At 43.2% G+C, this 21,895-nt stretch overlaps 1 protein-coding gene across 4 annotated transcripts in view; it reads left to right on the forward strand.

Moving 5' to 3' along the window:
* The window catches only part of PHLDB2 (pleckstrin homology like domain family B member 2), a 229,042-nt gene that overhangs the window by 107,640 nt on the left and 99,507 nt on the right, over positions 1-21,895 (forward strand). Inside the window, exon 1 of one of the 4 annotated variants that reach the window (XM_060640051.3) lies at positions 10,563-10,673. The exons of 1 other annotated variant lie outside the window; for it this stretch is intronic. Coding sequence is in view for 1 of the 3 variants with exons in the window: in XM_060640048.3 (XP_060496031.2) it covers positions 12,026-12,029 (4 nt within the window). In the remaining 2 variants the exon portion in view is untranslated. Of the gene's footprint in view, positions 1-10,562; positions 10,674-10,826; positions 11,010-11,703; positions 12,030-21,895 lie in introns of those variants that run through there. 2 more of the 4 variants (XM_060640050.3, XM_060640048.3) reach the window with 2 other exon arrangements.

Raw genomic sequence — 21,895 nt, forward strand, 5'->3', positions numbered from 1 at the left:
GACGTCTTTTTCAGTGACTCATCAGTCATTCAAAAATCAAAGCCCACACAAAAAAGGGTGAAATGGGACCACAGACAAAGGCACCCCATTTCTAGGCTCTCTTGAAGAGCAGCTGATTTTGCGTCTGCTTCCAGGAGGGCTGAGGCCCCACCCCGCTGTTCTACCCTCCAGCACTGATATTGCTTGTGTTGAAATCTTTGTAACATGTTTCCATGTTTCCCTGCATTCAAAAACAGAATGAGTGGACTCATAAAATGTATATTTTCCTCATTATTTTTTATTATGCCTCAGATGATCAAGTCACCGGGGGGCAAGGGAGGGGCTGTTCAGGGATGTGCTGGAGACCAGGTTAACTCACTAGTATTTCCCTGACACGAGCTGATTATCTCTGCACTGCAAAGTCCTCTTCTATTGGGGGGGAGGGGGGTGATTTCATGCTAGACTTAACTTTTCATTTATTCATCTGCTAAGTTCTAGACATAGGAGGAGTTAAAATAGAAAGCTCCTGTATTAGTATAGGTTCTCCAGAGAAACACAATCTCTGTATAAGGGGCGATGGGTGCTGAGCTGAGAGAGAGAGAGAGAGAGAGAGAGAGAGAGAGACTGATTGATGGATTGATTGATATTACACAATTGTCTCCTGTGGTTGTGGAGCCTAGCAAGTCTGAGGGCTGGTCATGAGCTGGAAATTCAGGCAGAACAAAATTCTGTGTTGCAGTCTTCAGGAGATTTCCTTCTTCTTTGGGAAACCTCAGTCTTTCTCTTTAAGTTCTCCACTGTTGGATGAGGCCTGATCATGTTAGGGAGGGCAATTTGCTTTATTCAAAGTCTACCGACTTAAATGTTAATCATATCTGTGGGAGCCTGGGTGGCTCAGTTGGTTAAGCACCCAATTCTCCATCACAGCTCAGGTCTTAATCTCAGACTTCTGTGTTCAAGCTTCGTGTTGGGCTCCATGCTGGACATGAAGCCTACTTAAAAAAAAAAAATTTTTAACGTTAATCATATCTAACGAAAAAAATTTTCATAGCGACATTAGAATGGCACTTGACCAAACAACTGGGCACGATAGCTTAGCTAAGTTGGCACAAAATTAACCATCACTGCCTTCTTACTTTACCAAGGCCAGAGATAAAGTTGGGAAAAGCTTTTTGGAAAGCGTGTTTCCTGAACTATCCCTGCTTATTAAGAAAAGTGAATGAATATGACACATGCGAAAAGCCACAAGTAGTGTATTATGATCAAAACTGCCCCTTCCTGCAGGGAGAAGAGGGAGGAAATGTTAAGCTACTAGGTGGGAAAATAACCTGAACAAACCAAATGGCTTATTTTTTGTTTATTTGTTTAAAGCTAAGCTGAAGATTATGGGTTTATTTTACCTTAAACGCTTGATGGAGTCACTGAAGAATTCTTAAGCATTGAAGTGATAAGATTAGATTTTCAGTATTCAAGACCAATTCATATAGTTATTCAACAAATATTTCATTTTTTGCTTTTTTAAAAAATGTTTATTTTTGAGAGTGGGCGCAAATGGGGGATAGAGGATCCGAAGTGGACTGACAGCAGCAAGCCAGATGTGGTGCTCCAACTCCCAAACCAAAACTATGGATCATAACCTGAGCTGAAGTCAGAAGCTCAACTGACTGAGCCACCCAGGGACCCCTCAACAAATATTTGACAGTGTTGATCATGCCTGAAGTACTGTGGGAAGCACTGGGCATATGATGGTGACACACATAGAGGGTCCTTGACTTCAAAGCTTAGATTTTAGTGGGGAGATGAGAAAAGAAAAGGAAAATTAAATAATTATGAATTTTAGTTAGTGCTATTGAGACAAGAGCCTTGGTTTAGAAGCTTACAGTTCCGATGTCTGTCTACTCCTGTTCCACTAGACCATCACATTCCTGCCCATAAGTGCCAACTTCAAACGCAGAGTAATCACTCAGCAACTGCCATTTAACCCCATCCCTTCTCCCACTCAAATACACAGGGTCTTAGATTTGATACTTCCTGACTCTCTCCCCAAAATGTGGATCTTAGCTGTCCCTTTAGACTCTTCCATCTTCTATTGCCTTGGGCGAGGCTTGCCAGCCACACACCCATTGTCCCTCTAGCTCCAAGTCCAATGAAACTATATCTCCCCTGGGCCCTGGGCTTGCTCCTGGCCTTCTCTGGGAGTGAAGTTAAGAATACCAGGTGATCAATGAAGGCAAAGGGGATGGAGAAAAGAGTACTATTTAAGATATTTAAGAGGTAAAAATGATATGGTTTGGCAATGGATTGATAATAGGGGTTGGTGAACATGAGAGACTGAAAAAGTTTTCCAGACTGGCAGGATTGGATAACTGAATTAAGGGGGTGACTTTTATTTAATTATAGACTCTAACAAAGAAGGAGGGTTGAGGGATGCACACGGGATAAGGACAGGATGATTTGGGCATGCTGGGTCTGCTGTCCCCAAGGGACTCCCTGTACAGTATGTGATGACCACCTTCCTTCCTGTGCACCCCTCAACCCTCCTCTTCCTTGTTCTAAGGATTGTGACAGTTAGAATGGAAAACAGGGAGTTGATATTTCCAGCAAGAGCAAAGCATTCAACTATTTACGAAGTCCTAGAGAATTTAACATGAAATGCTAATAGCCCATGAGAGATGAAACTTCCTTTTGAGAACCAATTATCAGTGAGTTATTTATTAGCGGTAATGTTGCTCTCCATCCATATGGCTCCTTCAAAATTGACTGTGTAAGGAATTTTCCACCTGGATAGTCACTTTGATGAACTTCAGAAGCCAGATGGGATGAGAGACAAAACTAGCATGTGCAATAGGAAAACAATAAACCACATTAGGGCTTGTCTTAATTACATTGCCTATTGATGTTAACAGACGAGAGGAATCGAGAGCGCTTAGGTGATTTCTCCCCACCAGCACTCCTGCTGTTGGAGATCCTCAGACTTTATCTGGGCTTTTGTTGAAGAGGAGAGCAGGGGATAGGAGGAGAAAAATGCCCCCTTTAAATATATCCATATTTGCCTTCTTGACTAGCAAATTCATCTCAATGTATGTAACTTTTCTCTTGTACTTTGTTGGGTTGATAAGGCTTTTACAGAGCTAACTTTAATATTAATATTAAAGGTATAGTACATTCACCCACCCATGTTTACATACTGGAGTTTCCTATGTCAGTCTTATAAATACAATACCAGTACGTCAAGAATCAGCCTCTTGAAATGAACAATAAGAGAAGGACCTTTTAAATAGAGTTTCTTTTTGTTCCTGTTTGAGAAACAGTAAATAAATTTCGATCATCTTCTTTCGGCATAATTGTAGCTCATAAAAACTTGCTTCTTGACAATAGCCAGAAACTCAAATGAGTCTAAAAGAACTGTGCTAGCTATAACCATCACCGTCTGTATCTCAGAAATAAGAGCTTCAAACAACCATTTATAACTTACTGAGTACTGACACTAAATCTCTAATCAGAGCTGGGTTCTATACATAAATGTTTTTATTAGCTGTCTTAACAACTCCCCCAAGAGAAACAATGCAATTATCCCCATAATGTGAAACATTATAAAAAGTAAGTGGCCCCAAGCCCCTGGTGACACAACCGGTTCATTGGAATTTCCAGTCCAACACTTGGCCCAAAAGCTAACAGGTACCTGTTTCGTGCTTATTTCTATGAGAATCTTAAGATCTGTAACTATGGGATCATCATAACGTGAACAAAAGAATGGCAGTTAGGAGTGAGCAGAGGGAGTCAGTGTTTTAAGTGGGCCCTTAATGATTAGTCAACTGAGCAGCCTTGACTTGGATTGACAGCTTTGTTTAACATATTAGGAAACAGAATCCTATTGCTTTATTGGAGTCTTTAAACCCTGTGGCTGGAGCTCATCTCTCTCTTTCATCCTAGCCCCATATAATCAGTTTCTACTTCCTACACAGCCGCCGGCTCTTCCTGTATTTGTCCGGTGAGAAGGAGCCAGTGCAAGTTTAGAGCAAGGAAATGACCTAATTAAAATGGCATTCGACATGAAATCTAAAATTCAAAGACCTATTCTTCCCCTCCCCAAATCTGGCCCCAACTCCCCCGTCTTATCTCTCATGCCTCCATCCATGTCCCATGGGCTCAGGCAGCCAGTGTTACTCACCACTTCCCTAATCAGCCTTGGCTTTACCGTCGTCTCCTTGCTTTCTTAATGCTCTCTCTTCTAAAAGGTCCCTTTTTTCCATAGGAAGGTTACATACAAGTAGCTTTCTTGATAGATTCATTGGGCAGAGATATCCCCTTCTCTGAACTTATTTGCTTTACTTTTTTACAGTAGGTTTTATAGCACATTACCACATTACAGTTATATGCTAGGCAGTAAATTCCTTACATAGAGACACATAACAGATGTCTTATTTTGTCTCCATCTTCCACTCCTCTGGGCACATTGTGTGGAACAGAGTAGGTGCTTAATAAATTTGCCTTTGTGTTTAGCCTTCCTCATGTTCTGAATCCTGGCTCCTGCTTTGAGTTGTCAGAAGTCTCTAGAACAGTGAGGTCTGTATATATCTGACACATCAATTCAAACACTTATCCCTGTCCAACGTGGCTCCATAGAATTGCATTATAGCATAGCATAGCATTAGGGAGTTTGAAATCAAGGAATGGGATAACTGGAGAGAGATGAAAGTCAGATGAAAGAAAAAATGAAGAGGAGAGACAGAGAAGCTGAGTTTCCTGCGATATTGAGGAGTGGTGCTCACGGAGTATTGCTTTTTTCTGTGATGAGCAGATAAGCTACAAAGAAAACTCCTTGTTTTAAGTCTGCTATACTGGAAAAGTAAATCAATTCAGGCTCTTCAAGTGATTAGAAAAGAAAAATGGGCCTGATAAACACTGCTGGGATAGGTTGATTAAAGTTTACACACACACACACACACACACACACACACACACACACACACACAAAGCGTCCTTTTCCTACCTGATTCCAATACAAACTCACAGAAAAGGTTGCAGGCAGGGGAGAAAGATAACATTTGATGCAGAAATTAATCAGATGTTTCAAATGTATTTAGATTATTCTCATAATTAGAGAAACAATCTTAATAGTTCGAACATAAAGCTGTACAGGGGTAAAAATGTCCACTTTAATTTTGGTTAATATTATGGTGTTAATTTGAAGAGCTAAGGTATTTTGTATACTTCATATGTTTAAATATATATTTGAGAACACAGAGTAAAATCCAAATATCCAATAAGGTTGTTGAAATAAAAAACACATCAAAGATGTTTAAAAAAAATGGTAGGAAGCAAAATCTTTATTTCCATAGTACAATCATTTAATGACTTTGAGCTTCCTGGCAACCAGGATACAAAGGGAAACATGTGGGTTTACACAGTTCTCCTTAACAACAATGGCAAATCCACTGTGAAAGTAGACAAAATACCTTTTCTAAGAAATGAAGGAACATCGATTTTTTAAGAAAGAGAAACTTTATTTTAGTACTAAATTCTAAAATGAGTTTATGATGTGGAACTCAACATAGGATAATCCAAACAAAATGGTTGATGTCATTGACAACAGTTCCACAAGAGAAGACAAGTGTGGTTGGAAACGACTCTTTCGGTGAGGACTTTAAATATGCCAGACATGGAAAGAAAAGAACTGCATGATCTCACTTATATGTGGAATCTAAGGGTCGATTACATAGAAGCAGAGAGCAGAAAGGTGATAACTGGGGGCAGAGAGATGGGGGAAATGGGTGGGGAAAGTGGGGAGATGCTGGTCAAAGAGTATAGAGTTGAAGTTAAAAGTATAAATAAGTCTAGAGATCTAATGTACAACATGATGACTATAGTTAATAATATTGTATTGAATATTGGAAAATTGATAAGAGAGTAGATTTCAGGTGTCCTTACCACCCACACAAATAAGGTAACTATGTGAGAAGATATGTTAGACTTAGTAAACCTTTTACTATTTGTATGTCCATGAAATCATCATGTTGCCTTAAATATATACCATTTTTATTTTTAAAAAAAGGAAAAAAAAACTACTACACTTTCGTGTGTTCCCTGGGTGCTACCTATCTCCTGTGGAAAGCATGGTGCCTTATCACATTCATTCATTAAAATACGAGTCAAGTATTATCAGTCTCATTTTTCAGAAAAGAAGCTTGTTTCTCAATGAAAGTAAGTAACACATTCAAATGGGGCTGAGTCAGCCATTCAAATGGGGGTCAGCCATTCAATGGGGCTGACCGAGGGCTGTCTGACTCCACGACCAGTGATCTTTCCATTGCACTCTGCAAATAAAAAATTCTCGATTCTTTATACAGGCTTGGGGCACCTAGGTGGCTCAGTCGTTTAAGCTTCTGACTTCGGCTCAGGTCATGATCTTGCAGCTTGGGGGTTGGAGTCCCGTGTAAGTGCTCTGTGTTGACAGTTCAGAGCCTGGAGCCTGCTTTGGATTCTATCTCCTTCTCTCTCTGCCTCTCCCCCACTCATGCTCTGTCTCTCTCGCTCTCTCAAAAGTAAAAATAAATGTAAAAAATTAAAAAAAAACAACTTGATTCTTTATATAGGATTAATATTAAAGAGAACATCAGTACAAGTAAGCTGTTCCACAAGTTGGACTGGGGTTGAGAATGGCCCAAGTTACTAGCTACAAAGATGTGTTAGGCTATCACTGCAGAGAGAGGAAGAGATATTCAGGTTCAGGACATGAGTTAATCAGGTCCAACTGGTGTTTGCTGATGAGAGGGCACAATAGCAAAATTAATTCCAAATGCAATAACTCATAAGTAATTTACAATATCACTTTGTGCACCATTTCTCCGTTTCCTACTTCAGGGGAGGAAACAGCAAAGTAAAATCAGGTATTGCAACCACTCCAGATCCTAAAGAAGGGGACAGGGAAGGAAGTTCTGCTGTGTTGTTTACGACACCAAATCCTACTGGACAATAGAGAAGGGCAGATAGAGTGAGGTGTGGTTCTGGTCTGGGATTACATAGGGGACTTCATTGTAAAGAACCCAGGAAATGCAAAAAGTAGAAGGAAAGAGCTCATTTTTTTTCTATTTTTAAAAATATCATAATTAAAAGAAATTCTGATAATAAGAATTATTACATAATAGCTGGTGTTACATTTTGAGTGTCTTCTCCACATTTCAGGATGCTTGGAGTCTGCATTTCACATTTAGTTTAAGCTTTGCACCTTTTAGGGGAGCGCTTCATCTCAGGCGCTGGTGGAATAATGAAAGCTATTGAAAACCACACGAACGAGGGGCGCCTGGATGGCTCAGCGGCCGACTTCGGCTCAGGTCATGATCTCGCGGTCCGTGAGTTCGAGCCCCGCGTCGGGCTCTGTGCTGACAGCTCAGAGCCTGGAGCCTGCTTCCGATTCTGTGTCTCCCTCTCTCTGACCCTCCCCTGTTCATACTCTGTCCTCTCTCTGTCTCAAAAATAAATAAACGTTAAAAAAAAAATTAAAAAAAAAAAAAGAAAGAAAACCACACGAACGCAAGCAGGAGTGAGAAGTACCACTGGCTTTACTCACTTTAAAAAGTCACAGTGAATAAATACTCTTTGAGCCCCTCCCATGTATGTGTTGGTAAACATACTCCTCAGACCCTTTGGGGGAGCACAACCATCTCGAAAATGTCTATCTGGTCAACTGGCATCATTCTGGGCAAGGAAATATTTGCAACCATGTGCTCTGGCCCAAAACTACCATGCATACTAAATGCCAGCCATCATTCTAGGGTCATCGGGGATCTATCTCTGGAGAGAACAGACAAAAATCCCTGCCTGCCCAGAACTCCTATTCTAGTGAGGGGAGTTAGACAACAAATACAACTTTTAAAGGACATTTTATAATATTATAGAAGGTAAAAATTCTGTCAATAAAACACTAAAGAAAGCTTACTGTATGAAGAATGCATTTTTAATTTTAAATACTGAGGGTAGGCCTGAGGAACATGGTGACAATTGATCAGGGTCTTGAAGGAAGTGAGGGAGCAAAACAGCTGGGGAGAGGACAAGTCCAGACAGAGAGGCCAGCTAGCATAAAAGCCCTGAGATGGAAGCATACCTGTCCAGGGATCTAGTCCAGGAATACCGAGGAGGCCACTGTGGCAGGAGCTAAGTAAGTGAAGTGAGAGAAGTAGGAGCTGAGGCTAGAGAAAGGCAGATCATGTATTGTCCTTCTGGGCTATTGTATGGACTTTCGTTTTTGTTCTGATTGAGTTGGGGTTCATCGCAGGGTTTTGAGCAGAAGAGGGATATGAGCTTCCTGTTGAAAGGGATTGCTCTGGCTAGTGTGTTGAGAAGAGCCCAGAGGGGGGCAAAAGTAGAAACAGGGTTAGGGCAATCAAAGTGAAGACATGATGGTAGGTTAGACCTGGGTGGTAAGAACAGTGGTGGTGCTAAGCAGTTGAATTCTCGGTCTTCTTTTGAAGTAGAGCTAAAAGGATTTCCTGACGGATTGGATTGGAAATGCAAGAGAAATAGAAAATCAAAGATGATACCAAGGTTTTAGGCCTGATAGGAGCGAGACTTGAGTTTGGACAGGTTGGGTGGGGGACAGAGGGAGGACTCTCAGGATGTCAGCGTTGGAAATGTTCAGTGGGAGAAGCCCTATAGGCATCCAAGTGAGCAACTGCCTGAAGCCTGCAGTTCAGGGGAGAACGCCCGGCTGGAGGTGAGATTTGGGAGTCGTTACCACATAGGTGGTATTTAGTGCCATGAAACAGGATGAGATCACCATGGGAGAGAGTGTGGATAGACAAGAGATCCAAAGTCTGAACCCTGGGCACTCCACAGCTCAGCGGCTGGGAGAAAAGAAGGGACAGGCAAAGGTTAGGAATGAAGCCATGAAAACATGGTGGTGTGGAAGTCAAAACCGTTTCCAGGAGGAGAAAGTGATCAACTGTTAATTGCTGCTGACTGTCCAAGTGAGGTAAAGACTGAAACACCTTTTGATTTGAGAGTTTGATCTCGGTAAGAAGAATCTGAGGGACGTGGTCAAAGCAAAAGCCTGACTGGAGTAAATGGGAGGACAGCACATGGAGACGGCTTTTGTTAACAATTCTTTGTTTTGTTTTTAAAGTTTATTTGTTTATTTTGAGAGAGTGCAAGCAGGGTAGGGGCAGAGAGAGGGAGAAAGAATCCCAAGCAGGCTATCAGTGCAAAGCCTGATGTGGGGCTTGAACTCATGAACCATGAGACCTGCGTGGAGGTCAGATGCGTGAGCCATTGAACCGCCCAGGTGCCCCTTGTTAAAATTCTTTACAGGCATTTTGCTTTAGCAGAGCAGAAGAGGGGCAAGTGGCTGGTGGGGGAAGTGGATTCAAGAGTTTTTTGTTTTTAAGATGGGAGAAGTAGCATGATTTTATGTTGATGGAGATGATCCAATAAAGGGAAAAAATTAATGAGGTAGGAGAAGAGAAAACTGCAGGAGCACTTAACCTTTGGATTGGCCTCTGTATGTTTCTGTGGGGCAAAGAGCCAGGACCGGGTGGGGATGGGGTAGTTCTATAAAACACCAAGCAGTTCATAGATGAGTCTCTCCCTGAAATTAGAAATCAGGCTTTTTCTTGCACAAACGAAAAGTGCATTAAAGAAGCCATTTGTTGGGTGACTACTAGGGCCACTCATGGTGTCAGGTACTTTGCCTACATTATGCAAAACCTTATTAACCGACTTCCAGCATCAGTATCATTATTACTGCACTGTAGACCAAGAAACTGTTACTAGGAGCTAAAACAACTTCCCCCAAACCATACAGAGCATAAGTTAAATAGCTTGCATTTCATGGTGCTCTCTTCCTTGCTTCTGCGGGTTCCTCGAGGGCCGGCGGCCTTTATCTTTGTAACCCCAGAGAAGGGCTCCCGACTTGGCAGAGACTCACATTACCGCGTGCCCAGATGGACCGCGGATTGCCCTGGGTCCATTTCGGTGCCTTCGTCCGAGGCACTCGATGGAGGCCATTCACCACCAGCATTGTTCTCATTGGTTGCAGCAACTGAGAAAAAAAAAAAAAAAAGTTGGAAAACAGAAACTTTCAAAAGAAATTACCGAAAGGAAATCAGAATTAGTTCCAATCATCAGCCCTTAGCTGAGGCCATTTCCCAAGGAGCTCGCAAAGCTGCTCTTCTGACGCATCAGGTACCTGCCCGCGGGCGAACTGTCGGGAGCAGGTGAGGTGTGGTCACCTGGAGTTTCCCAGTTGAAACTTCACGTCGGGCGAGGAAATCATCACCCGAGGACGTGTACCCTCCCGCCCTTCTTCCAGCTCGTAAAAAAAAAAAAAAAAAAAAAAAAAAAAAAGAAAGAAAAGAGAAAGAAAAAGAAAAAGCCTGCCACAAACGTCTCTAGCGCGGGACTGTAAAGGCACTAGAGGCGGCTTTGAGAACTGGCGCCGGGAGCCGGGGCGAGCAGCCAGGCTCCTCCAGCAGCCGTGAAAAGCCCGAGTGCACACCGCCCGCGAGCTGGGCGGCTCACCGCCTTACCGCCTCGAGTCCCAGGGTGCCCGCCGTGGTGGCTGTGAAGGGGTCGGGGCCCGGGAGCGCGGCGCGCGGAGCCCACCACCGCGGCCCGAGGGGGAGCGCACGGCGTGGCGTGGCTCACCGAGCGCGCCTTCCCGCCCTGGCCGCCGGGACCCCGCCGCGCCGCAGCGCCAGGTGAGGAGGGGGGGCGGCGGCCGGCGGGCAGGAGGGGGCGGCGCCGGCTCCCGGTGTCCGGGCCGCGCCCCTGGGGGGCGCTGCCTCCCCCGCGCCGAGTTGGTCGCCGCCGGTTGCGCGGCGGAGGGCTGGGGGCGGAGAGGAGGCAGTGGCCGCCGGGGCCGAGGAGGGGCGCGCTGACTGCGCACCGCTAGCCCGGAGTGGCCGGACGGCGGCGGCTGGAGCTGCGGCGGGGCCCGGCCTGGGGGGCCGGGGTCGGAGGGAGGGCGGGGGCCAGGGCCAGGCGAGAGGGCGGCGGGGCCGGTGGAGAACCGCGGCTCGAGGAAAGATGAGACGGTGAGTGGGAGCCGGGGACGCGGAGTTGCTTTGCTTCTCTTGCAGGCTGTAGGGACAAAAGCCCGGGCTGGGGTTAGCGGAACCCTGGCCGCGCAGTTTGGGGGGCCCTGGACCCCGGTGGATGGCTGGACCCTGCAGGAGAGTGTCGGCGTAGGGGAGACTCTCACAGAGTGATTGCAGGGAACGGGCGGGATTTGGGGGGGCACCGGAGGCAACTTTTGCCCAGAACTCTGGAATGACCAAGGGGAGAGGTATGGGGATCTTCGGTGGAGAGCTGCTTTGTCGCGATGGGCGGAGGAAAGAGAAGGTCTGCTGCAGGATGGTGTGGGGCGCGGGATTCAGAAAAAGACCCCCCTCCGCCCCCAAATATCTGACTGGCTGCGCTTCTGATTCCACTGTTTCAAAAGTGGGGCTCGCAAGTTTGAACCGTGCAGAACCTCAGATTCCGATCTCCAAAAGTTTGTGGTCTGGCGGTCTCCGCAGCCCTGGAGACAGCGGCTGGAGGAAGCATTGGGGAATGTCCTGAACCCCTGTTTCACCCGCGTCGGGCAGGGCGGAGGCGCGGCTGAAATGTTTGCTGGTGCATTCAATAACTTAGCTCCAGCAATCACTTTAAATTAAAGTGTCCAGGAGCTGGCTAACTCCCGCCACCGCCAGGCAATTAAAAGGCTGACAGGCTGTCCCTTCCAGGGGGGAGGTGTTCTGTTTGAAAGAGCTTCGGAAGTCCAACCTGCTTCCAGAGGCTGCCCATCTACCTTTCTTATATGGAAGAGGGAACTGTGCCCGCAGCCTTTTAAATTGGTAGACTGGCCTGGGGCTGGAAATACTCTGGGCAGGCCCTGCCCTCATCCCTGGAAGTCTTCCTCCGGCAGCTCTGAAGTAGCTCTCATGAGTTCTAGAATGCACAGCTCATCACTGCCAAGCGCGGCTGGGAGTGGAACTAGAAGAAGCAGCGTACGAATGTGGATTCCTTTTAGGAGAAGTATTTGTCAGCCATATTTCCCTTCATTCTATAAATGTGTAAGTTGCGGACACTTCTTTTCAAGTACTGGAGTGTAACTTCGAGCTTCCTCGTTCGGTCTAATTTAGGTTTGACATACCTCCCTGAGATTCTGACTTTGTCTGAATTCAGCTGGGAGCGATCTAAATGAAGTTCAGTTTCAGAGGGTTAAACTTTTGCCCTGATAGCACTTGAATTCTTGCTTCCTGGTAGGACAGCAACAGAGTAGTTGGATTTGGGATAAATAAACCTTTAGAGTTGCCCAGTATTTTAACAGAATGGCTATATCCCTGGTACCATTGCCGTCAATTATGTAAATATTTGTTTGATTAAAGAGCTGAGTTCTTTGAAAAGTAACAGTTGTGTCTATTCAAGATTCCCTTTTCATATCCTGGACTTAGTTCTTTAAAAGCGTTTTTGTTTTTTTTTTTTTTCACCTTACATTTTTAATGTGGAAATGTAAACATTATATGTACTTTAGAAACTCTGTAAAGTTCTCAAAACGTGTATAACTGGCATTTCCTTTAAAACCAAGGAGAGTTGAGTTTTTGCTCTTAGTTGACTGGTGTAGCCTTCACCTCCTGAGACCCAGAGGTTTGCAAATCTCAGCCTTTCTCACCAATGGGAAAATGAGATGTTTGGTTAAGAGTACTAATCATTTCAGTTTGCAGCCTTCAGTCTGTTTCATGCAGCTGGCAACTGCTGTTCCTTTGGGCTGAGGACTGAAGGACTGTAGGGAGGGGGTGTCTCTTGGATGCCTGTTTAAAGTGGTGGAGGAAAAAGATACTTGGGGCATTGAGCTAAGAGTTTGCTAAGCCCTATCTTAAAGGATATAGACCAAAGCCAAAACTCATTAGCATCCTTTGCGGAAACATTTTTTATTTACTGGCTTTGCACAAGAGAAGGAAGAAACAGCCAAAGTGCTTAAACCAACCATTGGTTTTCCTTATTCTCATCAAAGCCCTATCGTGAAGTCTCTAAGCAAGGATTGTTTCTAGAGTGTACTAGGGAAGTTACTGTGAAAAACGTGATTCCTTAGGAAACTTTTAAAGAGCAGCTGAGGTTATGACTTTGTGTGCTAATTCTCCACCCTTAGCAGGGAAGCGTGCTATGAACGATTTGTAAAGGCTGTGCTTTGTACTTCTTCCAAGTGGAATACATGTGCTTTATAAACCCGACTGTTAGGTCTTGGTGTACTTTACTTATTAATAGTGTAAATGTCACCCATTTGAAACTAACAACAACCACAAAAATACTTCTAAGTGATGTGCATTATTTTAAAGCCCTGATATCCAGTATAGCAGTGGTTCTCAATTGGAAGTGGGGGTAGCTTTTGCTCCCCAAGGGATATTGGCTAACGTATGGAGACATTTTTGGTTGTCCGTCTGGAGGTAGAGAACAGCCCACCCCCTGCCAACTGGGCTGACATCTATGGTGGGTAGAGGCCTCAGCTGCTATGTAATATCCTACAATGCACAGAACAGGCACAAAGAATTCTCTAGCCCCCAAAATCTAGAATACTGCTCCAGAATAATACACTAAAATACCAGAGTATTACCTCGTGGGCATCTGTTAATAAGATTAGGGATCTTAATCTAACTTGGATCCTCAAGAAACCAACTGTGTTCTTGTTAAACACAAGAGACCATGTCATAGAAGCCTTTTTGTCAGCACCAGTTTCTTTTGCCATTGGCATTAAGAGTCTTAATATACCAAAGATGTGAAAGAACTTGTGTTCATCGACAACTTTGTTCACTTAAAAATCACAGAATTTGGGAGTATTAGACTACAGGGGAGCCTCAGAGATCACCAAGTTCCACCTTCTTATTTTATAGATGTGAAAACGGAGATGCCTGGAGATTAGTGACTCATAAGATCACACATGAGTTTGTGGCAGACTTAGTCCTGGGTACAACCCAGAATTAGGGAGTTCAGCAATTGATGTTCAAGCAACTGTAATTTTTTTTTTTATTAGTGGACCTGACCCTTTGTGAGCATTTAGAGGTACCATTCTTCATGAGGAAATAAATAAACCCCTTGGGGAAGAGTAACATTAGCCATGGTGACTGTGGAGCATATGCCTGGGTGTGTCAGCCCTAAGAAGGAGATAATTCCATTGTGTGATCTGTGACACTCTACGTCTGATGCCTACACTACCCTTCCCATGGCAGAGTGGGCAACAGATGGTTCCACAAGGCTAGCAGATGCTGCTTTTGAATCCAGGTACAAAATAGAAACATTTGAGATTTTCCATCCCTCCCTGCCTCATGGCTTAAGAGTAGAGTACATGAATGGAGAGGAGGGAAATGAGAGAGGCCTCCTGAGTATGAGGTTTGGAAAGCCACCTGGCATATAAGGAAATGAGCAGTTGTGGGGGCAATTCATAAGCTGATGAAATGGCTGTCTACAATAAGTAGGATTGCAAAGAACTTGGGTTAGGAATCTGAAGACCATTCAAGTTTAGCTATCCTTTGGGCAAGTAAGACAAAGTAATCCTGAGAATAAAAGGAATCCTCTAATCTGACTCCTTTGCCTCCAATGCACTCACTTGACTGGATAGTGCGGGGCCTGCAAGTCAAATCTAACTCCTATGCCACTGTTACTTTCTTATACCCCAGTCTCTACCATTCCATCTGTTTCCCTGATGGGGAAGAATATGACAATAGTGTAAAGCTATTGTTAATTTTCTGGGAGAGTTTAAAAAAGCATGGCGTTTGTGAATGGCTCTGTTTATAGAAAGGGGTTATCTCCGTGAGTTTTGAAATATCAAAAAATTTGTGCCCAATCAGTTACAAACATGTACTCGTACATTTACATTTCTACGAGTAGCCATTAAGCCTGTGATTAGGAATTCTAGGTCTGTGTGCTAAGTGTTGCTGCCAGGGTAGTTATAATCAATCCAAGTCTGGGAGGTTCTGGCGTTAGAGGAGACTGTTTTAGTATGCCTTTCTTGGGAGAGGTCAGAACTCTGAACTGTGCTGAGGTAAGTTCTTATCATCTTGATGACTAGCCAATGGGTGCACCTCAAAGCCAAGTATGTGGTAGTATATTTAGAAATGATTTGAAAGTGGTGACTTTTTTAAGGGGTCTGCGCCCTGCAGGTACTACAATAAAGAAGGGGGCAGCCTTCCCATGATCACCTTCCTTGTAGTTATTGTTGTTACTTTTGTTTCAGATGATGGGAGAGAAGACAGGCGTTGGCCTTGTTTTGTTTTTTAAATAACTGCTGGCTGGAAATATTTATTGGCATCTGAGTAATGTGACTCTTGTCTTTTGAAAATGAATAAGACCAAAAATGGTAGCTCAGGGTGTCACATCCCTTCAAGATAAACAGTTAGGCAAGAACTTGTCTTTGTCGCACAGGATTTGAATCCTCTAGGCGTTAATTTCAGTTGTTTTCGTGATATTTAGGGATGTTTCTTACATGTTGAAAAGAAGCTTTGTGCTTTATGTGCTTTAAAGGCAAGATTTTATCTATAGCAGCTAGTGGTCAATAATAGAAACCCAGGTTTAAAACTCATTTTATTGAGGTGTTGGTGGGAAAGCCAGTGTTTGGAGAAGCTTGCTGTACAAAGAAACAGATAAGTAAGACCTAGAATAGCAAGCAAAGTTACATGGAAACGTTTTGGAGAGTTTTTTACAAGAGCTATTTTTTTTTCTTTAGAGTGTGAAAGTTGATTTATTACACAAACTGCTGCTTTTTTCTTACTTTGCAAATGAAGGGGAAGGAAAAGTTTGTGCATGCCAATATTTAATATCGTTACCTCAAGCAGGGTCAGCCTTTTCTGAGACTTGCTGCTAAATCTGGAGTTCAGCAGAAATTAGTGTTGATCAGCTTAGAATATTTGGTTTACACATTGTGTGTGACTTTTCCAGATGGTAGTATGCTTGTGGAATTAACATATGGAATGGCAAAAAGCTAAAGGTTACAAGATTTTTCCTAGGTGTGTTTCTTGACCAGTGTACTGCTAAAACAAGGGCAGGTAAAAAGCAGAGGAAAGGCTGCTCCTGCATTCTTTTGGCCAGTTCAGACCCAGTGTGAATAGTGCTTCATAGCCAAGAGATACTCAGAGGAGACTGGGAAGTGATGTCTGGCTGCCACACTGCTTACGTCATTGCAGAAGTAGGTTTTCGAAAACAGCTTAAGATTTATTAAGGAAATTGCAAGCCATGGGAATGCAGAGCACATATTTCTTATACATCACACTGAATCAAATACCCGTATTATATTGCATTAATGTAACTCTGACCAGGCCTTTGTCCCACTCTGTTATGCTGAAACAATTTACTACGCCCTTGGAATGTCATGAGCAACGGCACCGGTGCAAGCTTTTCCCAATTAGGTAGCTGCTACCTTATCACTAAAACATGTTTCTGTCCTTTGGTCATTTCCATGTCCTGCATTGTATAACTGGCACTCCTGTGTTATTTAACCAGTATCTATCTGTTGCTCCAGAAAGTTGGAGCAGAAAGAACACCCAGTTCACCCTTACCATTTTAAATATGGGAAACCTCAGCTAACACAAGGTGAAGACAGGAGTGACTTGCTCCCGCTTTAACTTCTGTTGGTGATTTTGGCAGAACCAGGACTAGGATGGGTCTCCTGACTCATGTTCCTGGCAGTCTGTCCAGTGTTCTTTCTACTATTTTGGCCATTACAATAAGAATAACACCCTGAGGAAACCATTTCCTTTATTAGGTCTTTTGGCCAGAGCTATAAACAACTGCATTGATTAAATTTAATTTAGTTAGTTGATTATAGATCTCTGGTTCAAGTCCTTTCTCTTATCCTTTTGAGCAACGTATGGTCCAAAGGTAGGCATCAGGAGAGGGGAAAATTAAATGTCTTGTAATACCCATTCCCTGTAATCAACCATTAAGTAATGAAGGCATGGTATCATTACTGTTTTGTTTACTTTATGGTATTTTTAAAATCCATCGGCTCAATTTTTGGGTTGAAGGGAAAAACACAACTATGGAAGATGTGGTCCCCTTGTGTTCCATCTCTCCTGAGCCTACATGCTCCAACTATTCCCAGTTCGTAAGTTTTGGGTAAGAGAATGGGAAATGTAGTGTTTTGGGTTTTGGCGAGTGTTACTTTGGAAGATTACAAAATGACTCTTAAGAGAGTGTATTTTGATCGGACACTGGAATGGGGGGACAGGGTGGTGGAAAGATCAGAGTTTGGTCCCATAGACTCTCAGCTTCCAATTCAAGTCCCTAGGGGTGGTTTCAGGGCCAAGAGAGAGCATCTTTATTCCCTTGTGATCCTAGGGTCAATATTGTTCTTGTTGGAAATTGGATACTGGAGTACCCCTCTGCTTCAGGAAGTGGACCTGAAGGAGGGTGTACACACAGTCATGACCTCCGGTTTAGCTATTTTGTGACTCCCCCCTACCTCTCTGGTTTCATCTTCACTGTAGTGATCACATAATAGGAGGATTCTTCCAAGGTCTATAGTCAGAGTCACCTCAACCCAAGGATGAATTATTCCCATGATCAGAAGTAAGAAACATCTGGAAACATTGGGTTTATTTGGGAAAATTTCAGGAATCTTCATGTTGACCGGAAACTGCTTTAGGATTCTATAAAGAACCCTAAAAATATGGGTCTATAGTTTCCTTTAACGCTCTCACTTTCAAAGAGGAAGTCACCTAATTTAAGAATCTACAAAGCATGTCAGTCTCTCTTAGCATAGATCTATAAAGTGTGAGTATTTAAGTTTTTTGAGGTTCACATTCCTCATTATATAGCAAGGTTGGCAGTTTTTGTGAATACTTTTACATTTTAACTGTCTGAAGAGATGGTTTTTCTTTGGGCACACATAGTGGTGAAATTTAGTTACTGCACCTAGCATTATCGTGCAAGCATTCCGAATATAACAAATGGCCTGACACTTGCAATCTGAACAGTGCATTTTTTCTTTCAAACTTCTCCCACATACTTAAAAGACTCAGGTTTTAGGAGCTTAATTCACTATGATAGAGGGTTAACATTTCATACTTAAAAAAAAATAAGCTAGGAGCCACCGATTTGACCCTATCACGTTTTGTAAGTGAGCCACTATAATTTTTAAGTCAGTATATGTTCATGTATTTTTATTCATATTGATTTGCAAAATGTATACATCTCACTTTTTAACTATTGTATTATGAGAAACTTTAAACATACCCAAAAGTTAACAGAATAATACAGTGAAATCTCATGTATCTTTCATATGTAATGCTAATCTTTGTTTCATGTGCAAACCTTACTTCTTCCCCCAAAATATGGATTGTTATAAACCAAATTGTAAACACTGTACTATTTCATTCATAAATAAATATATAACTCTAAAATATGTAACTCTTAAAATATAACTCTAAGAGATTAGGATTTTTTTTTTTTAAGTTTATTTTGAGAGGGCAAGGGCGGGGGAGGGGCAGAGAGAGAGAATCCCTAGCAGGCTCCTCGCTGTCCCAGCAGAGCCTGATGAGGGATTTGAACTCACAAATCCTGAGATCAGGACCTGAGCCGAAATCAAGAGTCAGAAGCTTAACCAACTGAGCCACCCAGGTGCCCCAGAAAAGATAGGGATTTTTTTTTTTTAATGTAACTATATCATCAGGACACCTGAAAAAAATAGCAGTACTTAATATCATCTGTGTTATTGTCAATGTTCAGAAACTCTCCTGAGTCTCTTTTAATCTAGTACAGTTCCCTCTCTGTCTTGTTCCTTTTTTCCCCTTGCCATATGCTGGTTGAAGACATTGGTTTGTTGTGTTTTTTTTTTCTGTAGCCTTTCTCATATTCTAGATGTAAGTGATAGCATCTCTGTGGTGCCGTTTAGTATATTCCTTCGTGTCTCTTATTTTATATAATTGGAGACAGCGTGCTTTGAGACCTTTCCTAGCATGTTACCGTGTTCTACTTAATTTATTATAAATGTATGTAGTATATATATTATATATATACACATGCTTCTTGGATTATTATTGTCTCTCTTTTTAAATATTGCTAAAGCTCCCTTAATAATGGTGTAAACATACATGTGAGTCTAACTGATAAAAGTTGCATCTTGGGGATTTAGGTAAAAGTCAGGAATTTTGTTGGTGGGAAGGGAATATGAATGGCCCATAGGTGTTTTGAGATTGTTTCTGCTTTGCCTCCTCCCTCTCGCCTTCCTCACTGGCTGGAGAGAGCTATCACAGGAAATCTATTGCCAAATTCCTTGGGGAGTCTAAAGAATATTTTAAAGTTCATACAAACAAGTCTTATTCAAGGAACTAGCACAAAATTTTTTTAAGGCCCATAATTGATGTTTTACCCTCTTCACTAAGAGTCCTCAAAGATTTTTAGGGACGCCTTGGGTGGCTCAGTTGTTTAAGTGTCCAATTCTCGATTTCGGCTCAGGTCATGATCTCATGGTTAGTGAGTTCGAGCCCTGAGTTGGACTCTACCCTGACAGTGTGGAGCCTGCTTGGGATTCTCCCTCTGCCCCTCCCCTGCTTTCTCACTCTCTCTCTCTCAAAATAAATAAAATAAACATTAAAAAAGAGTCCTCTAAGATTTTTATTCCTATAAACACTCTAGACTTATTTAAAAGTAGCCTCTGATCATAGGAGATAAAGATCCCCATTTGAAGTATGGTTATTGCTGTTGATGGTGATTACTTTTAGGAAACTTTGGATACCATCTGGAGTTCTCTTTTGGACAGAGCTTAGACTTCAGGACAGCAAGAGATGACAGAAGGGAATGGGAGCGTGAGGTTCGACTCCTTTATTGTGATAGGAAGAAACTGGAACTCTTTTTAACTTTCTGTCCTCACGTCTTCCATCTGCGTTAAATGTTCTTATTATCCCCTGGTGGCTCACCATTGCTGGCTGTGCTCTTTCCTCCCTGCAGCCCCATTTCATGCTTTTGTTCTTTCTTTAATGGTTTCCCTGACCTCTTTGTTTAGGTGATTTCAGAATATAATAGAATAAAACTTCAAACGCAAAAACAAAAGCAAACCTAGAGAGAAACTGTGTGATCAGTGTCCTTTGAGACCTGTCAGCCATTCCAGTGGTCCTCACCTTTCTTCCCAGCCTGGCTGTGGGCCACCCTGACACCTGGCCAATTCTGAGGATGCCACAAGTTGCTTGGGTTCTGGAGAGCCTGTTCTGGCAGTCACGAAAAGCCTTCATGCGTTTTAGGCTGCCCTGGGCATGTGGGCAGCATGCGTCTGTCTCTGCGTGTCTGTGAGGGTGTGTGTGCGTGTCTGCACACAGTAAGATTTACAACCGCCTGTGAATAGGTTCAGTCTGCAAGGACAAAACAGCCTCCTTATTCTGCCATTAAAATACATGTATTCCTGTGGAACTGCTTTTTTTGTTTGGGATCTTTCTGAGAGATGAAAATAACCTCCTTGGAGATTATCAACCTATCTAACATGTGTCTAGTGGATAATAATTATTTTGTTCAAAGAGGAAGATCTTTAAATATTAAGTTTATTTATTTCTTTTGAGAGGAGGGGAGAGGGGCAGAGAGGGAGACAGAATCCCAAGCAGGCTCTGAGCTGTCAGCACAGAGCCCGACGCCGGGCTCCATCTCACTGAACTCAGGAACTGCAAGATCATGACCTGAGCTGAAATCAGGAGTTGGATGCTAAATCAACTGAGCCACCCCAGTGCCCCTAGGAAGATCTTTAAATGACAAACATGGAGCAAGGGAAGAGTGGGAATTCATTTGCTCCTATGTTTACTTACAAAAAGAACAAGAAGGGTACTATGCCCCCCTACAGAAGTGTTTTTCTTCTCTGTGCTAGGATATAAAATCTTGAGTGAGGAAGAAGAGTTGAACAAAGTTTAAGAAGTGGGATGAGTGAGTGGGAGATGAGGATAGGTTGAGACCATGACTTGGGGATGCTTGCAGAAAGTGTATGGGAGGCGTCTACGAAGGAGACAGGATCTGGGGATATTTGCCAGCAGGAGGTGTTTGCCAGTGGGTGTGGGGCTAAGCAGAGAGGTGAGGCTTCTTTGCACAAGATGGACAAGGACGAGGAGGATTTAGTGATGGAAGGAAATATTTGTGCAAAAGGAGGGTATGTTTGCGGAAGGGAGAGCTGAGAGGATTGAAGATTTAAGTGACGATGATGTTTGGATTAACAGAGGATAGGGGAAATGGCTGCTTTGGGAGTTCTGAAATGAGAATATTGCTAGAGAAGGAAATGGTTCTTCCTGAAGCTTCTAATTAGCCCCCCCCCCCCCTTCATCATGTTTTCTTGTTGGGATTAGTGGAAAAAGAGGGAGGTTTTGTATCCATTGTTCTCCATTCTTAAGCTTCCAGTTTGGGGCTGAAATGAATTCCCCAGGTTTCCCTTTTCGTCCTCTAAAAGTTCCCCTCAGGGAAAAAAAAAAAAAAGCTCCCCCTCAGGCCCCATCTGCTGCCACAGGAATACCCCTCCTCCCCAGAATTCATGTAAAGAATGGCACTACTTCTGAGGGACTGCTCCAAGCTGGTGTCTGAATTCAATTACATGTCATCAGCACGTGCTTTATTTATAACATCACCATATTGTAAACATTAGCACTGAAAGAGACCAGCCTGTGGACCACCAGTGGTCTGGGAGAGCTTTGAAACCAGTGTCGGCCACTGTCTGCGACAACATATGTTCCCAGAGCCAGCGCCTCTGCTTGGAGGGCCCGAGTAGGACACAGTAGAGACTCAAACTTTTTTATTAAGTGGAAATTTTAACATGTACCCTCCCGATTTTAGGGGGTATTCTTTTTTCTGAATTTGCTTCTGTAATCTACATCCTCATCCTCACCTTTTCCCAGCCACTCTGCAGTTCACCTGCTCTGCTCGGGCAGGTCTGCTCTGATTAATCCCCACTGTTCTGGGTGACCCTACGAAGTGTCTGTGCATG

Source organism: Panthera onca, chromosome C2, assembly GCF_046562875.1.
Source record: "Panthera onca isolate mPanOnc1 chromosome C2, mPanOnc1 haplotype 2, whole genome shotgun sequence".
NCBI classification, from domain to species: Eukaryota; Metazoa; Chordata; class Mammalia; order Carnivora; family Felidae; genus Panthera; species Panthera onca.